The sequence below is a fragment of the Apodemus sylvaticus genome, chromosome 11 (assembly GCF_947179515.1).
Source record: "Apodemus sylvaticus chromosome 11, mApoSyl1.1, whole genome shotgun sequence".
Taxonomy (NCBI): Eukaryota; Metazoa; Chordata; class Mammalia; order Rodentia; family Muridae; genus Apodemus; species Apodemus sylvaticus.
In genome coordinates, this window is record NC_067482.1 from 35,734,984 (window position 1) to 35,753,787 (window position 18,804).

The 18,804-nt window shown below is 39.6% G+C and overlaps 1 protein-coding gene across 8 annotated transcripts in view; it reads right to left on the minus strand.

The window, feature by feature from the left end:
• Positions 1-18,171, minus strand: part of Fip1l1 (factor interacting with PAPOLA and CPSF1) — a 57,978-nt gene extending 39,807 nt beyond the window's left edge. For 2 of the 8 annotated variants that reach the window (XM_052198426.1, XM_052198425.1), the window contains exons 1-9: positions 17,866-18,171; positions 16,756-16,800; positions 16,626-16,665; positions 12,661-12,718; positions 11,571-11,674; positions 9,304-9,368; positions 8,623-8,730; positions 7,909-8,039; positions 7,567-7,635 (exon numbers count right to left, since the gene is read on the minus strand). In XM_052198426.1, the coding sequence (XP_052054386.1) occupies positions 7,567-7,635; positions 7,909-8,039; positions 8,623-8,730; positions 9,304-9,368; positions 11,571-11,674; positions 12,661-12,718; positions 16,626-16,665; positions 16,756-16,800; positions 17,866-17,947 (702 nt within the window). In that variant the 5' untranslated portion in view covers positions 17,948-18,171. The remainder of the gene's footprint in view (positions 1-7,566; positions 7,636-7,908; positions 8,040-8,622; positions 8,731-9,303; positions 9,369-11,570; positions 11,675-12,660; positions 12,719-16,625; positions 16,666-16,755; positions 16,801-17,865) is intronic. The other 6 variants (XM_052198430.1, XM_052198429.1, XM_052198428.1 and 3 more) reach the window with 3 other exon arrangements.
• Positions 18,172-18,804: the final 633 nt, after the last annotated feature.

Consider the following 18,804-nt stretch of genomic DNA (forward strand, 5'->3'; position numbering starts at 1 on the left):
TATGCAGAATAAAAGGAAACTGAAAGACCTGACTCTGTAAGCCCAGAGGTCATAAATGATCCCAAGGAAAGAACATCATTCAAACACAACAGGACTGATGCACACATGAACTCATGGAGACTGTGAGATCACACATAAGACCAGCACAAATTCAAACCAGGCAAATCCCAGCTCAGAGAAGGGAAAGTGAACGTAGTTCCACCCCAGCCAAGAAGCTAGTTATAGTTGATGGCTGCTGAAAAAAGGAAAATCACTTTCCTCCAATGGGGTGTCACTGGGTACATCAACCAACTATAGGTCAGGCCCCATGACCAGAAGCTGACCAAATTGGGCTACATGTTTTCTGGTGCACATTTTGTTTTGGTATTTTTGTCTTTAGGAGTTTTAAAGATAAAGGGGAGAAAGAAACAGAACATGAAGTTGGGTGAATAGAAGGATCTCAGGGGTAGTTGGAGGACGGGAAGATATGTTTTGATATATATTGTATGAGAAGAATTCTTTAATGAAAAGAAAATCTGCCTGGCACATCCATAACTTATCATCAGGACCAGCACCCATCATGCCAATTCCGCAGACCTAGGCACTTGAAATCAGTCGTCTGTCTCCTCACTACCTCTCCCTGTATGCTAACTCTGAAGCCACTGGAGAGAAGTAAAGACTAGTCCTGGAAAAAACAAACAAACAAACAAACAAACAAACCGATTAGTCCTCGCCAACTATGATGTCAAGGAGTCACAGCAACATCCTGCATGGCATGAGAACTATAAGTGCACAGCCGCAGCCTGGAAACCGTGGCTGTAACCACAGCTGTCTATTAGGAGTTAAAGCCTGTTCAACATAGGAAAACAACACCTGGTCCTGGAAATAAGTCAGCTACCCAAGGCTAGTCAAGTTATCAGTCTGGGAGGAGACCTTCACTTTACTAAGTAAGCATAATTCCTAACTATATTTTAATTCTATCTCAACAAAAACAAGCAAGCAAACAACTCCTAAAGACAAAACTACCAAAACAAAAATGTGTACCAAAAAACATGTAGTCTATTTTGTATTGGTCAATTTCTGGTCATGAGGCCTGACCTGTAGTATAGCTGATATACTATTTACTGATATTTATTCTTATGCCCATAGCTAAGTTTAGTTCACCCCCTTTTCAAAGAAACTTCTTCAGCAACAGCAGACAATTATAGACAATCACAACAGTTCAAATGCAGCAAGCAAAAGCCATTTGGTACCCAGTCCTGCCCGACAGACCTACAACACAATTGGGGAGAAAGAGCAAGAGGAACAGCAAGTTTGTAGTGAAACTATGTCTCCTAGAAACGTCAGGCTTCTCAACATGGATGCCTAAACAAGACCTAAACAATGACCACACCCATGGCTGTGCTAACACAGAAGGGGAAAAACTCAAGGAGCTCAACCCTTAGCTTAAGAACTCTGTGCAACTGGAAAGTGCTGAGTGGAAGAAATGGTCTTTCCCAAAGAAAAGCCCCATAGCTGGTTATCCATTACCAAATACTCAGCACTGAGATCATATACATACAAGTAATACAGACTGAGTGCGTTATATTTTTTAAAAAAAGAGGCCAAGGATAGTGGGAGGGGTTGAAGGAAAAAGTGACAAGGGGGAACTAATGTAATTATATCTCAAAATACTAAAAATTACAATTAAATAAATTTTTAATAAAATAAAGCTAAGCATTTACTAACTTAAAAAGAGGCAGATCTCTATTAACTAATTATTGGTTGTATCCAATGATACCTACATATAATTAATTAGGCCTTAAAACTCAGTTTATTGGAAAATGAGTTCTACTGCTTACTAAAACCAAATTCATTTAAAATATACAGATACTTCTGGGATATGAGGATCATCACTTAGAAAGACAAAAAGATTGAAATGGATTTGATACACATTTGACATATAAACTGCCAGGATGTGGTGACAGGAAGGGAATAGTTCATTTTAGCAAACATGTATTCACTATCTACTCTGTATAAAAAGCTCAGAATACTGAAAGAAAAAGTCTCAGCAAAAACAATAATCTGAGTGATCACAATACAATGAATGGCATGAAAAGGATTCATTGGATAAGGATGGATAAGGATAAGGATCCCCTTCACAGAGGATAAGGAGCAGTGAGGTGGTTCAGAGAAAAGGGCTCATTATTTCCAAGCCTTACAAATGGATTCCTGGGACCCTTGAGGACGGAAAGACCCAATTCCTGAAAGCTGTCCTCTGCCCCTCACAAATGCACCATGGCATGTGCGTGTCAACACAGGCAAACACACAAACACATATACATGCACACAAGCATGCACACTTTAAAAAGGGGGAAGGGGTAATAAAAGCTGAGACAAAAAAGAAACACATTACCTGAAGGATTGGGAACACAGTTAACATTATCAGCTGTACCCATGAACACCAGCAATTTATATTAATTTCTTAGCACATCAACTGACAATCTCCATTTCCTCTATTCTGATCCTCTCCACATTGTCCTCATATTAATAAAACGGCATTTCCCCTACCCAGCTTCTTAGAGAGGACAAAGCACACAGGTGCTATCTAACCCTGACTGGCAGGATGACACTCAAGTCAACCCCATCGGCAGACAGCAGCTACTGCGATAGGCATGCTCCACTTTGGCTATGCACTCTCTAGATTCTAAGCTCTGGACAGAGCCAAAGCAGTCTTCCCACACATGCAGCTCATGTCTGTCTCTGCTCATGGTTCTCCAGCTGCCTCCCAAATCAACCACAGTAAGGTCACCTTCTTGACATGGCCCGCAGGGACTGGTACTATAGGCCCTGCAGACCTGTAGACTTGCTTCTTTCTATTCTTCCTCCACCCGTCTTTGTCACATCCAGCTATGATAGCCTTTCCTCTTATCTTTTCTTTAAAAAAAAAAAAAAAACAAAAAACACATAAGCTCCTCTCTTGTCAGGATTTCTGAATTAACTATCCTTTTTATTTGGAATACCCTTTCTCCAGACCTTCTCATAGATTCTTCTAATTGAATTACAGTAGCCTTCCCAACCTCAATCTCTGCTATTGCTTTCTGTAGTTTTAATTATCAAAAACAGACTAAAGTAAGTTAAATGGGAAAAGTGCAGGACTGACAGTTTGTACGTTAAGTCACGCAGAGTCAGTAGTTCAGTGAATCCCTGCACCCTTCCAGCTGCACCTCCCTGGGACACGAGTGCCCCCTTCGTCTATCCACCCACGTGTACACTTCCATATCCTACCCACCACTCAGCTGCCTGGGATCCTACAAGGATTGCGAGGGGAGCAGAGTGCTGATGTCCAACTAACTCTTACTTTCCCAAATGTGTTTCCAAAGCCAGAAGCAGCTATGAAGACAACCCATCAAGTGCTTCCTCAGTAAAATTACTGACTTAGCAACAAAAGAAAAGCCACCACATGCTAAGATTGTTAGGACCTTCTGTACAAATATTATTTTGAGCATATTCACATAATTTCATTAGTATATTTCTCTGAGTTGTTGCTGTTAATCACTAACTGTGACTAATTTGAAGGTTACTTTATGACACAGACGCATGTGGGAGAAGCAAACAGAGTACAGTACAGCCTAGGGGCTACACTCACTCACTCTGCCCAGCCAGAGCATGAGGACACCTCACATACCCTAGCGTTGTAACAAATAGTCATATATGTGTTTGATTTACTAAATCCAAGTTAACATCAGATCCTACAGAGCCAAACAAAATTTAACTACAATTTACAAACTTGAGAAGTTAAAGAGCTGGCAAGAAACTCAGAGGATAAAGGCTCCTGACACCAATCCCTATGACCTAGGTCCACTCTGGTACCACATGATGGGAAGAGAGGACATTCCTGAATGTTGTGCTTTGATCCCCTATGTGTGCCATGTACATGCTGACCAACAGAGGCACATACACAATGTTAATTTTTAAAAAAAAATCTAAATATTCATCCAAATTATTACTTTATCACTGTGCCAAAAGTTCTGAAGTTTAACATTATAAGCAATACTTAATATTTATACTTAATAACAAATTAGTATTTAAAATTATAATTAACAAAAAATATAAATTACTGATCTGCAAATAATACTAGGGTGAAAACAGGAGAACCTGCAAGCCATAAGTGAACAACTACATCTCAACCCACAAGACCTAAGCACTGGAGATGTCACAAAGCCTGGCACTCTAAAAAGAGATAAAGACATTGAACAGACTAACCAAACCCGAATCCTAACTCAGTGAAGACAAGGCAAAAACCCATGGCAGAAGCAGAGAGGCACTGACAACCTGAGCTCCCAAACCATCTGAGGTCACTGGCCAAGGCTTTCTAGTCACACTGGAGTGTTTCTGAAAATCATACCCCGACAAAGAAGAAAGAAAGAAAAAAATAATGTAGGAAAACAATTTAAAGACAACAGAACATAATCAAATCATAATCCTCTGGAACAGAGCTTTCAATCGTTTGGAGGGCCCACACTTACAAAAAAAATCACTAAGAAGAATAAAACAATAAAAGAACATTAGAAAAAACAGTAAAAGTCAGAAGCTGAAAACATAAATTAACAGAACAAAGAGAATATGTAGAAAAAACTGCAAAAATTAAAAATATCAATCATTAAAATACTCTGAAAGATCGTAAAAAACAGAGTAAGATGTTAAGTAACGAAAACTTTCTTGGAAATGAAAAACTGCGGTAGAAATAAAAATCAAGTAAAGAATCCAACTGTTGAAAGAACCCCCCAGAAAGATGAGATGGAAATTAGAGCAAAGACAGACATCACTGTACTCGTCTAAGAGATACAGTGAGTGCATCAGTAAAAGGAGAAAGCAGAAAAAAAGAAAATAAGCCAAAAACGCCTCTCATGTGAAATCCACAGGCAACAGGCCAAGTTCCGAACACTGCTGATCAAGTTGATATATATGCATACAGTTCATGCTGGTCATGATGGTTTGAGAACTATTTTAAGAAAATGTCAAAAGCAATAGATGGTGACACATATCTGCACTCTAGCATTTTAGAGGCTGAAACAGATAGACAAAGTGAGGTCAGCTTGGGCTACCCAGGGAAACCCTGACTCAATAGAAAATAAAATCAATCATAAAATGATATTGCAAAATGAGAAAGTGAAAGAAAAATAACAGCCTGGCAGTGGTAGCGCACTCCTGTAATCTGGGAGGCAGAGGCAGGCAGATTTCTGAGTTCAAGGCCAGCCTGGTCTACAGAGTGAGTTCCAGGACAGCCAGGGCTACACAGAGAAACCCTGTCTCGAAAAACCAAAAAAAAAAAAAAAAAAAAAAAAAAGAAAGAAAGAAAAGAAAAGAAAAAGAACAAAAAGGTAAGGCGAGGCGAGAAGCTATGTTTGATTTGTTCCCTAATCCCTTTCTCCTAAGCCTTACCAAAAATCTGTAATTACCAATTTTTTTTTTTTTTACCCAATTGAGAGGCTTTTATACCTAAAGTTTCACCTTTTACTTGGCATAGGGAAAAAAACAAAACGAAATCAGACAGCCATAGTGGCACTTATCTGCTAACCTGGCACTCCGTGGTAAGGCACAGGGTTTATGAACTTGAGGTCCTAGTGGGCTACCAAGCAGGTTCCAGACCATCCTGCATTACACAGCTAAACTCCCATGAAGACACATAAAAGGCTCTTCCTTCCTGGCTATCAGCGTGCTCATAAACACTGATGACAAAGGCATCTAGAGGCTGTTTTCGCACACTCACTGCACTTGTTACTAAAGCTTACATACCATAAGGGAAACGAATGCCTTCAAAGGCTGCTGGGCTGTTCCTCACTTGACTTTGACTGTATTTGCTGCAGACAGGAAAACAACTTCAGCTGTAACTTTGCCGCCCACCCTCCTTGGCCCAGTCACCATAGAGGCAGCCCTTTCTGTCTCACCAGCACACTACTTCTTATGTCAACCCCATATCTGACCTTTTACCCCTCTTATAGCCCACGTGGCTATCATCTTTTCCAAAATCCAGATCTGCATCGCTTCTCAGCCTTTTAGCTAAGTTCAAGTGCAAAATCCAGATCTGCAGAACCTCTACTGAGCATGACCTTTTAATGGTTGCCTGCTGTTCACATAAATGTGATGGCTGAAGATGAGTTATCTTTTCATATGGCTTTATTTCCACCGTTTCCTCATGTTTGCCTAATTAAAATCACTAAAACTAATCATTCCCCAATCAGTATTTCTAGCAGATTTACTAGCATTTAAACACCTGAACAAGGCAAGAAAACCACTGGACAACAACCATAAAACTCACTCAGAATCAATCAACCAGAAATGGAAAACACAAAGATTTCCTCTCAAACAATCAAAAGAAACTTAAGTGTCTGTCTATCTGTCTGCCTGTATGTCTCTGTGTATATATGTGTGTGGATATATGCATAAATGTAAAATATATACCCACAACTTCCAAGAGAGGCCAGCCACTAGTAGTTCCTTACTGTATTGTTTACAAATCTAAGATTAACAAAGCTATGTATCAGCCAATGGTTTATAATGGCAGTTCTCATTCTTCTCAGGAAAACAAGACAAAACAAAACCCATCAAAAAAATGAACCAGTTCATTATTAAACTTGACTATGAATTTGTTCTAATAATCTACCACAAAATATTCAGTGCCTGAGCAGACATCTAGAAGTCTGATGATCATTTAAAATAAATATCACCAAGTACTTTGAAAATATTAACAAAACAAGGACCAAATACTTACCTATAGTAGGACGTAAATTAAAATTAAAGTCTCTACATATAACTGTGTCCAGACAGCAGCTACATCTGCGGATATAGCACATGCATTGCATAAGGCAGTATTTTGGTGTCCCAAAAGGAGCACAGAGTTCTATAGCCAGACCATGAGGTATATAAAAGGTCCCTGACAAAAGAATTAAAACCAAGGGGAGGAAAAATTACCCAACCAAACTTCAGGAAAAGCAGCAATGAAAATGTAGAATTTTTCTTTGGATAGCCTTGATGTCACTTAATCCTATTAGTTTTCACATCATTCACATGGACCTATTCCTTTTAAGTATTAATTTTAAAACTCAGTGGCTCTGTTCAATTCTTAAGAGGTTGTCAGAGAATACCTCAAATTCTTGAAAACACCTTCATTGTGAGCTAATACACCAATGATTTTAGTATCAGAGATAATAACTGTCACCATCCGTCCAGTTTTTAAAAACTGGGAAAATGAAAAGCTTCCAATTCTGCTGCTAAGGCTAAGAGTGAGACACATAACGAGTGCAGTGAGTGCAGTGCAGCACTGCGGCCATGACTTTCGCATCCTACAAGTGTGTACCACCTACAATCAATCACAGCACAGAGCAGGTAACAGTTTTACTTGGCACGTGTTAGTGTGACAGGCTAGTGAGTCACATGCTAGCAAAAGTAGAGTAAACAACAATCAGCAAATGTGTAAGTCACCAGGAAGCTGAAGGTTTGGAAAAAAGTATAGCTGTTTCTACTTCAATTTTCTCCCCTGAACAGTGGGATGGGAGCAGACTCAAGAAAAATGAGAGCAACCAAGGATAAGTTACTAAAATTCACCTTAAAAAGATTGAATCTGCCATCTTGGATCTCTGCACCTGGTGTAACTTCCACAGTACAGTCTTCGGCCTAAGTTAAATGACATATCCCCATTAAGACACCACACACTTTAACTGATAGGCCACATAGAGAGTAATGAGCTGTGGATGCAGCTAGCTGATTACACACAGTAATCAACATGAAACGCAAGGGCAGGGAATATAAACAAACACAACCACAAGAACAAAAAATTAAGCTACTGTACAGCATTTAATCACCTTGTTAAGGGGAAAGTGACTTATCTGGGGAGTCAGGGTGGAACAGTAGAAGAGGCAGAGTTACTCTGGAAGATTTCCTAATTACCGTGATCTTGTTTGTGGTTGAAGTAACGGGTATAACTTCCAGTCCCATTCGTATCCTCTTTTGTTTTTCACAGTAAGCTTTCCAAGTATCTTCATTAAAGCCGTAATTAAAATAATCTGAAAGATCAGCACCTAAAAATGAAACATACTTTTAGAATGCAAATATTTTAACTCTATGGCAGCCTCAAAACCATAGTGTGATATAAAAGTGTACATTTAGAGAAGATATAAAAGCAGGAGAGCGAGCTCTGAAGAGAAGGGGGTCAGAGGGGACCGGGGAGGCTGCAGAGGACACATGGGGTGGGTGTGACTAAAAGACAATATACACATGTATGAAAATGTCATAATGAAACCCATCGTATGAATAATTTATACATAAGAGGACATTAACATATTTTCTATGACATTTATAATAACACCCTTGAATTTTTACTAGTTCTCAAAATTATCACAATGATGCAAACACTGAAAAAACATTTTGATCAAAACGATTTCCTTTAGAAACAGTATTATAATGAGTGTGTGAGTCTAGATTTGTTAATCCCAGGGACTAATACTATTTAGTGATTCAAGTACTTCATGCTCATTATTTACCTAGGACAATAAACAAGACACTCTAAGACAGAATTTTACACTGCTGCACACAAATACTGTTTTTCAATCATTTTACACTAAAAACCCTTTTGGATGTTAAAAGAGAAACAAATAATCTTACCAGGTTTCCGCCATGGTTTATCTTCAAAAGAATCCAAATCTACTTCCAAGAGTGGAACTCCATTAATGCTGCCAGGTGCATCAAGGTCTACGCCTTTGACTTTGGTTCCTATTTTACAGAAATGAAAAAGGGCAAAGAAGCTATATTAGCAAAAAGCTAGAAGACAAAAAGAGAAAACATAAATCACCCTTCACCATCCATCCTTACTGCTAATAACACTAGACAAAGTCAAATGTGGTGATGAAACTTCCAAGATGAGCAGGATGAGAAAGCTGGGGACTTAGACGGTAAGGCCTAGCGTGTTGCACATGCCTATCATGCATACACTTGAGGACTTATGACAGAGGGCCAGAAATTCAAGGCAAGCTTCCGATATACAGCTATCGGAAGGTCAAGGATAGCTTAGGCTACATGAGATACTACCTCAGAAAACAAAAGCAAAAGGTTATAACATCAATAGAGCTGCTAATGCCAATGTGCTACATAGCTGTTTTATATAATTTGTGAGCAAAGAAAGGTTTCTCGTAACAAGCAAAGTTAACACAACCAGAACTGGTTGTTTGAGAAGTCTTTCACAGGAAGAACATGTTTATCACAGACAGTGAACCACTCGTGAAAAGAGCTTATACAATCTACTCAGGACCATTTTCATATGGATGAAGCTGCAAATACGAATTTTACCTGTATTTCCATAAACTCTTCCCCCTGCCTTGATATTAAGATTTACTGGTGCTGTCCCATAACTCCTATAAATAGAATAAAAATTAACTTCAAAAACATATAGACACAAAACAGGAAGATATTCAACAAAGAAAGTAAATGAACAGGCATGCACAGATTTTACACTTGATTTTCAAAGTTTGTTATTATTTAGTTATTACAGGATAAAAATAATTCTTAATTTTTTATATTATTTTATGTATGTGACTGCTTTGCCTACATGTATGTACATCATAAACATGCTTGGTGCCCAAAGAGGTCAAAAGAGGGCACTGGATCCCTTGGAACTAAAGTTATAGATTGTTGTGAGCTACCATGTGGGTGCTGGGAACTGCACCCAAGTCCTCTGCAAAAACAAGTGCTAAGCTATCTCTACAGCCCCAAGAACTAATTTGTTTTAAGGTCTGACATTTTTCCATCTCAAAAATCTCCCAGGTAGTAAACTCAATCTGCCACTATACCGAGCATCGGGAAGCATCTTTGCTGTTACCCTTAGTTCCTTAACATCTAGCCATCTACAGCGGTGAGAACTGCCTGCCACACTGCCAAATACCATTGCCCGCTGTGGGCCTTCTCACACCCCCAGAGCACATCCTAAAAATGAAGTCACTTAGAAAAATGTGAAAGAAAATCTGGAGAATAAGGAAAACAGTGTTAAAGGAGGTTAATAACTAAAGGGGAAAGGGATACTTCTAGGACACCTGTAGTACCCCACATTTTAGTCTGGGCTGGAACTACAAACACACACACACACACACACACACACACACACACACACACACACGAGAGAGAGAGAGAGAGAGAGAGAGAGAGAGAGAGAGAGAGAGAGAGAGAGAGAGAGAGAGAACACCAAGTCACATTTTCAATGTAAGAATATGCATGTGACAGCTGAAGCTAAACCAACAGTTCAAATGCAATTAGTTGTGCAGCTAGGCAGCACACTCAGCCCACTATGGACTTTGCATAATGTTTTTTTTTAATGAGTTTACTGCTGGACATAGTGGCACACACCTTTAATCCATGCACTCAGGAGGTAAAGGCAAGTGGACCTCTGAGTTCAAGATCTGCCTGGTCTATATGATGAGTTCCAGAACAGCCAGGACTACATAGAAACCCTATCTCAAAAAACAAAAAACAAAACAAAACAAAACAAAACAACAACCACCAGTGCCTTTTTTTAATGAGTAGAAAAATAAAAATCAAGTATTAGTGTTAACAGAAATAGACTTTGATAGTATTTGGGAGGCAGGGAGGAGAAACACAGGACTAGGTAAGAATGATTTATAGTGAACAGAAATACTAGTAAGCTTTCACGTTATACTCAAGACTTTCAAAGATTTGTTTTGCATAATAAAACATGTTATTTAATTTCTCCCTTAAAATTTCCACTAACTAGACCTATGATCCCGGCCTTTCTTCTGCTCAAAGATTTTCTTTACGAGCTGCAGTGAAGGAGCATTTATCTGCCCAGCATGGGCAAAGGAAAGCTCTGAGTTCAATATCCACCATTGCCAAATAAGGTTATTATTTATAATTTCTTTGATATGGTCCAACATCCCTTCAATAAAAATCCTGAAGAAATTAGAAATTAGAAATGCAAGGAACTTGTACTAAATACAGGGCTTAAAGTATTAGCTTTAGAAATGGGAAAGAAAATGGAAGGCAGGAAGAAGTCAAATTATCTCTATTAGCAAATAATAATTCTATTTCTAGAAAACTCCAAGGACTCCACCAGGAATCCAAATAAAATGATGGCAGCCAAGAAGACATTAGCTTGAATTAGAAATAAAAATTAAAGGCCTAAATTAAGGTTTATATAATAAAACAAAAGAATCACAAATGCAAATTACACATCAGTGTTCCATTTCTAATCAAAGAACTAATACTAGCCAATGCTATAGCAAAGATGTTTGAAATGCAGCAATCAGACACTGCTGCTTTCCCGCACCTTCATAATTAACTTCAGGTAGAAAGTAATCAACTACCTGTAGAAACCATAGTTAAGTTCTTTCACACAGAGAATGTAAAATCAAAGACTCACCCACTGACTATCAAAGCACTATGTGCATTCATACAGGTATAACTCAAGGTGCCACAGACTAAAGGCATTTACAGCCAAGCCCCAAGGACAGACTAGAAACAGAATGTGACTCTCATATGGTAGTCTCTGACCTACACAGTACACCATGGCACACATGCCCCCTGCCAAAGAGGATCAAACCACTTACCCATACTGCGGTGCTCCTGTTTTGATGTCTCCTATAGTGACGTGAACGTCATCTTCATCATCGTCACTGTCACTATCACTGTCGTCTTCAGTCTCTGTCACTTTCTACACAGATAGAAACAATTACAAAATGCAATAAATAATCAAATTCAGCATTCAATAGTGATAAATAAAAAACTACTCTGGGGTTTTGAAGTTGTTTTAGAACACAAATTAGAAGCTTATAAAGCTGTTATCCCAACTTCGATGGTCTACAATAATTTATAAGCTTATGAAATAGAGCTTTTATTGCCATCTTTCAGAGAACAATACATGCTTCATGTTTTCAACTCTTAACTATTTGGTAACTTTTAATACTGCTGTTAAATCTTACAAATGTTTTACTCATAAGAACTTCTCAAGTACTTCTTTTTAAATAATTTTATCTTAAAGATATTACAAAGCCTCAGATTCATTTTGCATGGTCATCAATTATAATACGAAGCGACTCCATATATAAATGACCGAAGAAGTATCATGTGTCTTTTCAAACAAAAATGGACCTGCTGATAATAGCTTTAGTATGATCTAAGAGGCTATATTTTAATTACATAGTGGTAGATAGTCATATCACCTAGGCAAAATGCTTTTTTGATTATAAGTTCAAGTATGAAAAAAAAAAACAAGTTTCCTTCTCTGTTCAGGTTGAAATCATCAGGACAAACATCAGAGGGCACAACAAAGTACCATTTTATTTGTCACAGAGTCAGGGAGTATCACAATCAGAGCGCATTCCTAAGAAACTGTGACAGTCAGCTTTAGGTTGCGGAGCTCACTTATTGCAGTCAGTTGATCTACAACTATTTAGTTCTTTATAACAAGCTTGTGTGTATGATGTATATCTCAAGTTTCTTCCCATTATTTTTTTCTCCTCACTAAGTTCTACATATTCTTTTCATGATATCAGATGTATCAGTTGACTGACAAGGCGTCAAGTCACATAGGCTGCTGAAGGTTATGTTAAATGCTGGTTTTATTTGTAAATCGTGTGAAGTTCTTAATGATTGTAAACCCCGGAGTCACTGGATTCCAGAGCCTGCTATGCATGTTACCGGTTTCGCCACGCCATTTTCAGCAGCTTCCTCTTCTACTCCAGACGGAGGATTGGCACTGCAACAAAGAAAGCGAGCAGACAGGTTGGCTGCTGCTCCAAGTACAGACATTGTACCTCCTTTTCATGCTATCACTGCTAAGTTTCTAAAGTTTTCATCTCTACTGAGTAATGAGAACAAGACTAGAAGTCTGTCGGTTTTCCTGTTAGTGTGCATAAAACAAGTCCTCGGATAAAAGCAAGGGTTGGGCCCTCCTTGGGTTTTTTTAGTCAGTCTGCATAGCCCTGGATGTCTTTCAATTCATCATGTAAACCTCTGAGATCCAACTGCCTCTGCCTCCTAAATGCTGGGATTAAAGGCCTGTACCACCACTCTCTGCCCAATAGGATTTCCTGGTTTTTTGAAACAGAGTTTCTCTGTATAACAGCCCTGGCTGTCCTGGAACTCACTTTATAGTCCAGGCTGGCCTTGAACCCAGAGAGATCTGCTTGCTTCTGCCTCTCTGATTGTTATGTGCCACCACTACCTGGCTTGCCCAACAATTTCCTAATGACGTTACAATTTGATAGAAAGACATAATTCAAGTTTTTCGTGTTTTTAAAATATAATGCATATCATACTATCTTTACTGAGTATCTGCTGTGTGCCAGGGACTATTGTTATATAGTCAAGGGCTACATAACATGGTTTTTTCTTCTCTCTGATGCCCATGAAATTCTATGATATGATCATATTAACTCTTTAGTGCTCAGTTTAGTGCTCAGCACTCATTTCTGCCTGCTTTGCTTTTCCACTAAATCAGACAGGTTCTTTATTCTATCAAAAAAAAAAACACAACTTCAACATTATAATATATATATATATATATATCTTCATGGAAGTCTATCCTCTAGTTTGCAGTAATAAGGAGCCAGAAACCAAATTTTGATGAATTTTAAAACTAATTACATTAAGAAGGCAAATCTGACTTGTTTTGTAACAAAAGTGTTCAACAATAAAATATTTACATTGCCATGTGACTCAAGACATTAGCCAAAAATATAATACTTCCAGAACTACAGCATAATCAGTTTTTTGACATTTTACAGATAGAAACTTCAATTATTCCTATCCTAACACAGGACTCAAGATAAATATACTACTGTATTTCCTCTTAATTTATACTTTGCTTAAATAACCTTCCAGAGAGGCAGAAACAGGTGTTGCTGGCTTGTGTGCGTGCCTGCCTGCAGGCAGTGGAACGAGTGCTCAGTCGGCCTCCCGTCTCACAGGCCAGTAGACTATATTCAGCTAAAGCCGACAAATAAAGCAAGCCAACCTTGAGATCAGCACAACGCAAGGCGGAAGGACAGAGCAAAGACAGCAAGTTCAACAGCAGCGTCCTATGCAGGGTAACGCAATGATATGGACCAAGCTGTATCCTAATTTTGTCTGAACTCCTTTCTCTATTAGACATAATGATTTAGAACTTTTAGTTCCTCATCACCATTAAAATACAAGACCAATAAAATTATACGCTTTTTCTAAAAAAGTGAAACTGTCGACACAAATGCCCTATGGGATGAAATATACAGAGAACTTCAAATGAAACCAACAACAAACACAGGCAGAGTACTCGGAGAAGGCAGGAATGGGCTAACTCCAATCAACCACCATTCTGTGTCCCAGAGAACTCAAGGAAGAGCAATGAGAACGGGAGCTCTGAGGAAGGAGAGCGCTGAGCTCTGAGGAAGGAGAGCACTGAGTTTTCTCAGGGGTGCAGAGCTCCTGCGCCCTTTCAGGGCCTAGATTTGAGTCCCAGCACCCACATGGCAGCTCACAATCATCAATCCAAACCACAGGCCAGGGAATCCAATGCCGCCTCCTAGTCTCCACAGGCATGGGCATGGTGCATGGACATACATGCAGGCAAAACACCAACACATACAAAATTAAAAACAAAATAAACAATGAAACCAAAGTGAAATTAGAATTATAGTTAAATAATAAAATTCAGAGATAAGGATTAGTTCATAAAAATTTCAGCTCTTTGGAGGCTATTTCTACTTTCACTCCTTTACTTCCATGTAGCCTATGTTTTGGGTTTTCTCTCTTTTTTTTTTCCTTTGATACAAAAGTCGTTATTTGTAATGGACTTCCACCACCAATGTTTATTTTAGAAAACTCCATTAAGACATAATTCACATCCATCCATTTAAAGATTATACTTAAAGGGATATACTTGGTTCACAGTGTAAGAATCGTGTTATGAAATCTTAAACTGTGTACACAGCCTCCCAAAATAATAAGTATGTATCATCGGGCATCCCCATTTTCTCTATCCCACAGTACTGGTCTTTCTTTCTCTATGGATTTACTTATTCTGGAAACTTTATACACTGAATCACACATGTCACATGCTCAATGCATTCTACTGTAGCAAGTCAGTACTCAATTTCCTTCCTTCCACCAGGAAATACTTCCCTAAGAGTACATGGCATCAAACCCATTAATTTGTTTTGGTGTACAGGTAGGTCATTTCTATTTTATGGATTAGCTATGACTGATGCTAAGAACGGTAATGTTCAAATTCTGTGTTCATGTATGTTTTCACTTTTCTAATTTAAAGTAGGACTGCTTAATTCTATAACTGTTTAAACATTTGAGTACACTCGCAAGGAGACACCACTTCATAATGGTGGCAGCAGCAGCCACCATATGGGTGTACAAACAGCCCAGAGTCTCCATATCTTCATTGTAGCTATTCTGCCTTTGGATTACAGCCATCATGCTAGTATGAAGCATTCATCCCTTCACGTTGAAAATCTAAATATTCTTTAAATGCTTTGTGTGTGTGATACATGTAGAAGCCAAAGACACCAGGATCTTCCCAAGCTTTCCCTTCATCTTTCTTTTCTGAGACAGTCTCTCACTGAACCTGGGAGTTCAACAATATGGAGTAGACAGCGAGTACTAAAGATTATGCTAAGTCTCTCCTAGGACATATTCATTCATGGCCACATGCTCATGCTGCATGCATGTCCCCAACTGAGCCATTTCTCCGGCCCTAACTTGCTCTGTTTAAGACCACTTCTCCCCTCATTATTTCAGACAGTCACCTGATCAAACTAAAGCCAGTTTAGACATGTACTTATATGCATTAGTTGTAGTGAAATTTTGAGTAAATATTTGGTTCCCTGGACACTCTGTAAAATACTAAGTTTCGTACAATAACAAAGGAAATCAACTTTAAAAAAAATATCTATTCTGTTCATGGTATAGAAGCATAGTTTCTTTCCAAAAACTAGTTCCATCATGAATTTAAAATATAAAGCCATAAATTACAGCCAAGCCAGGCATAGTGGCACATGTCTTTGATCTCAGCACTCTACGAGGCAGTCAGATAGATAGATGTCTTTGAGTTTAAGACATGTATTCCACAAAGGGAATTCCAGGCCTGCCAGTCAAGAAAAGAAAAAAAAGTAAAAGAAAGAAAGAAAGAAATTATATGGAAAGTAAATGATATTTCAATTCCTACAGTAAATTTTTTTTTTTTTTTTTTTTTTTTTTTTAGTAATTTAACAACTACATTCAGCCAGACGTAGTTGCTCTCGCCTTTAATCCCAGCACTTGGGAGGCAGAGGCAGGTGGATCTCTGAGTTGAAGGCCTGCCTGGTCTACAAGGTGAGTTCCAGAACAGACAGGGCTACACACACTACACAAGAGAACGTTTGTCTTGAAAAACAAAACAAAAACCCAACTATATTGTATATACCTCTAAACTCAATTAAGGGTACGGGCTGGCAAATACTTAACTCCAAAAATTGTCCTATAAGTCACTAGAAAACAGGACAGGATTGGTCCGGAAATAGAAAAAGTCCTTCAATTTTGGTCAAAATGCAATTACACCAAGGATTATAATGAAACAACTGACAGCTGCTAGAATCACAATCTTGTGTAAGACATCAACAGGAGAGTTCACCAACCTGGCATTTTCTTCTTCTGGCCTTTCAACTTCATTCTCATCTACCAAATAAAATAAAATAAAGTAAATAAAGAAAGCAAGCTTAAGCAACGAGCAGTATAAAATCTGAAGGGAAGATCACAAGCACTGACCTAGGTCCTTTGCCAAATCACTGTGCACATGCACGTCCCACGGGCCTACAAGCATAGCCAGAGTTAGATCACTTTATAAACAAGACACATCTCTTACGGAAAAAATACAAGACTTTACTGCTATTAATATAAGCTTAATTTAACAGGCAATGAGGATTTACACAACTTGGTAAGAGAAACCCCACACATTTCACATTTTAAGGGTAGTACTGATGCTATCTTTCCATTAAAGAAATAATCAATTTTACAAGTTTATCGGAGTTATATCACTAAAAGGCTGCTTCAACTCCACCGTTCACTTTTATATAATCTATGACAATTTATATCAAGAATGTGTGTTCTAGGAAAGAACAAAATACTTTCAAATCTGGTATAACAGCCAAGGGGGATTACGACTTCCAAGTTAAAACTCAGACATCAAACATGTCCCCTACAAAAACAAAGTACATGATGCATTTACATTTGGGGGACACAAATACAAAACACCGAATACAAGCCTATGGGAAGAGTCACGAGATACAACTATGACGTGGACTATACAGCAGTCTCTAAAATAATAATAAAAACTTCACCTTAATACAGGAGACAATTCAGGGTTTTCTTTATGGACTATATAGTGTATTCCATCTTTGTTTCTCTTAATTAATATTTTTAAAGCACGACTTTCAGACAAGGAGGTACCCTTGCAGGTGCATTCCATACAAACTGACCATCAAGAAACAAGACGTTAGTTTAATAGCATTGACTTTATTTAGCTGTTATTACAGAATGACTGTTTCTGAAAGAAGGGGACGAGGAAGGGCACCCATTAGCCACCGAGCAAGAGACACACCGAAGCAGCTCAGAATCGATAGAAAGAGCATGAATAGAGAGCGCAGAAGCGAGGAGGCCGGGACCGCGGGGAGGAGGGCGAAGCAGGGCTGCCCGGCCTCCTTGGCCCGCGTCCACCGCGCGGTGAGTGCCTGCGGGTCCGGGCGAGGGCCGGGAGCAGGCCGCACTCGGCCTAACGCAGGCCGGCCAGGGCTAGTACGAGAGGCCTCGGACGCCCGGGCCTGAAACGCCGGGAGGAAGGCCAGAGAGAACCCGGGAGACAGACAGGAAGTTCCGTACCGCCATACAGCCACTCTTCCTCCTCATCCCCTCCGGTCCCGCCGCTCAGCTCCACCAGGCGCTCCACCTCGCCGGCCGACATGGCCGCCCCACGCACAAGTTAAAGGCGGGGATCAACAGCCCTTTCAACTCCTTCCCCAGCCTCGCCGTCCCAGGGCGCGAGAAGGGGAGGAGACCCGCCGGTAAGCGAACGAAGAGAGCGCGAGACTCAAATCCAGGGCCGACCTCGGCGGAGGCGGCGACCGTGAAGGTTCGGCGACTGGTCCGCCGGCGCCTGCACATGCGCAGTAGCACCCAAGCGGCGCCTCTAGGTGGTTTTGCTTCCGCGGCGGCAGGCACCTGGGCCTCTCATTGCGCAAGCGCCGCGCAATTGACTCCTCCCTTCCCACCCCACCCCTAGGATTCCAGCCTGCTTCTCAGAGTGGCTTTCTCTCTGGCTTCTGGTGTTCTTTGAAGTTCCCTTCCCCCAACCTCCCTTCCAATTCCCAGTTCCCCTTGCTACACCATTGTTCTTTGCTGTCCCTTGCTTTGCTCCCTCCAATATTTGTTTATTTTAAAATCCTGAAGGCCATCATTCCAAACGTGTTTGCTTGACCCAGAATCATATTTGTCAATTCGTAGAAATTTTAACAACCAACAAAAGAAAAATTTAATTGATAAAGGATGCATTCTCTTTGTTCAAAGAATTATTAGTATTGGGCATAGTGGAGTACGCCTTTCATTCAAGCACTCGGGAGGCAGAAACAGTACACCTTGGTCTACATAACGAGTTCCAGCACAGCCTGGGCTATATAGGGAGGCTGTAGCTGGAAAGTTTTATTTATGTTAACACAAACTGGTCAATTGAGTGGAGGGAACCTCAGTTGAGAAAATGCCTCCATAAGATCAGGCTGTAGACAAACCTGCAGGGCATTTTCTTAATTAGTGACTGATGGGGGA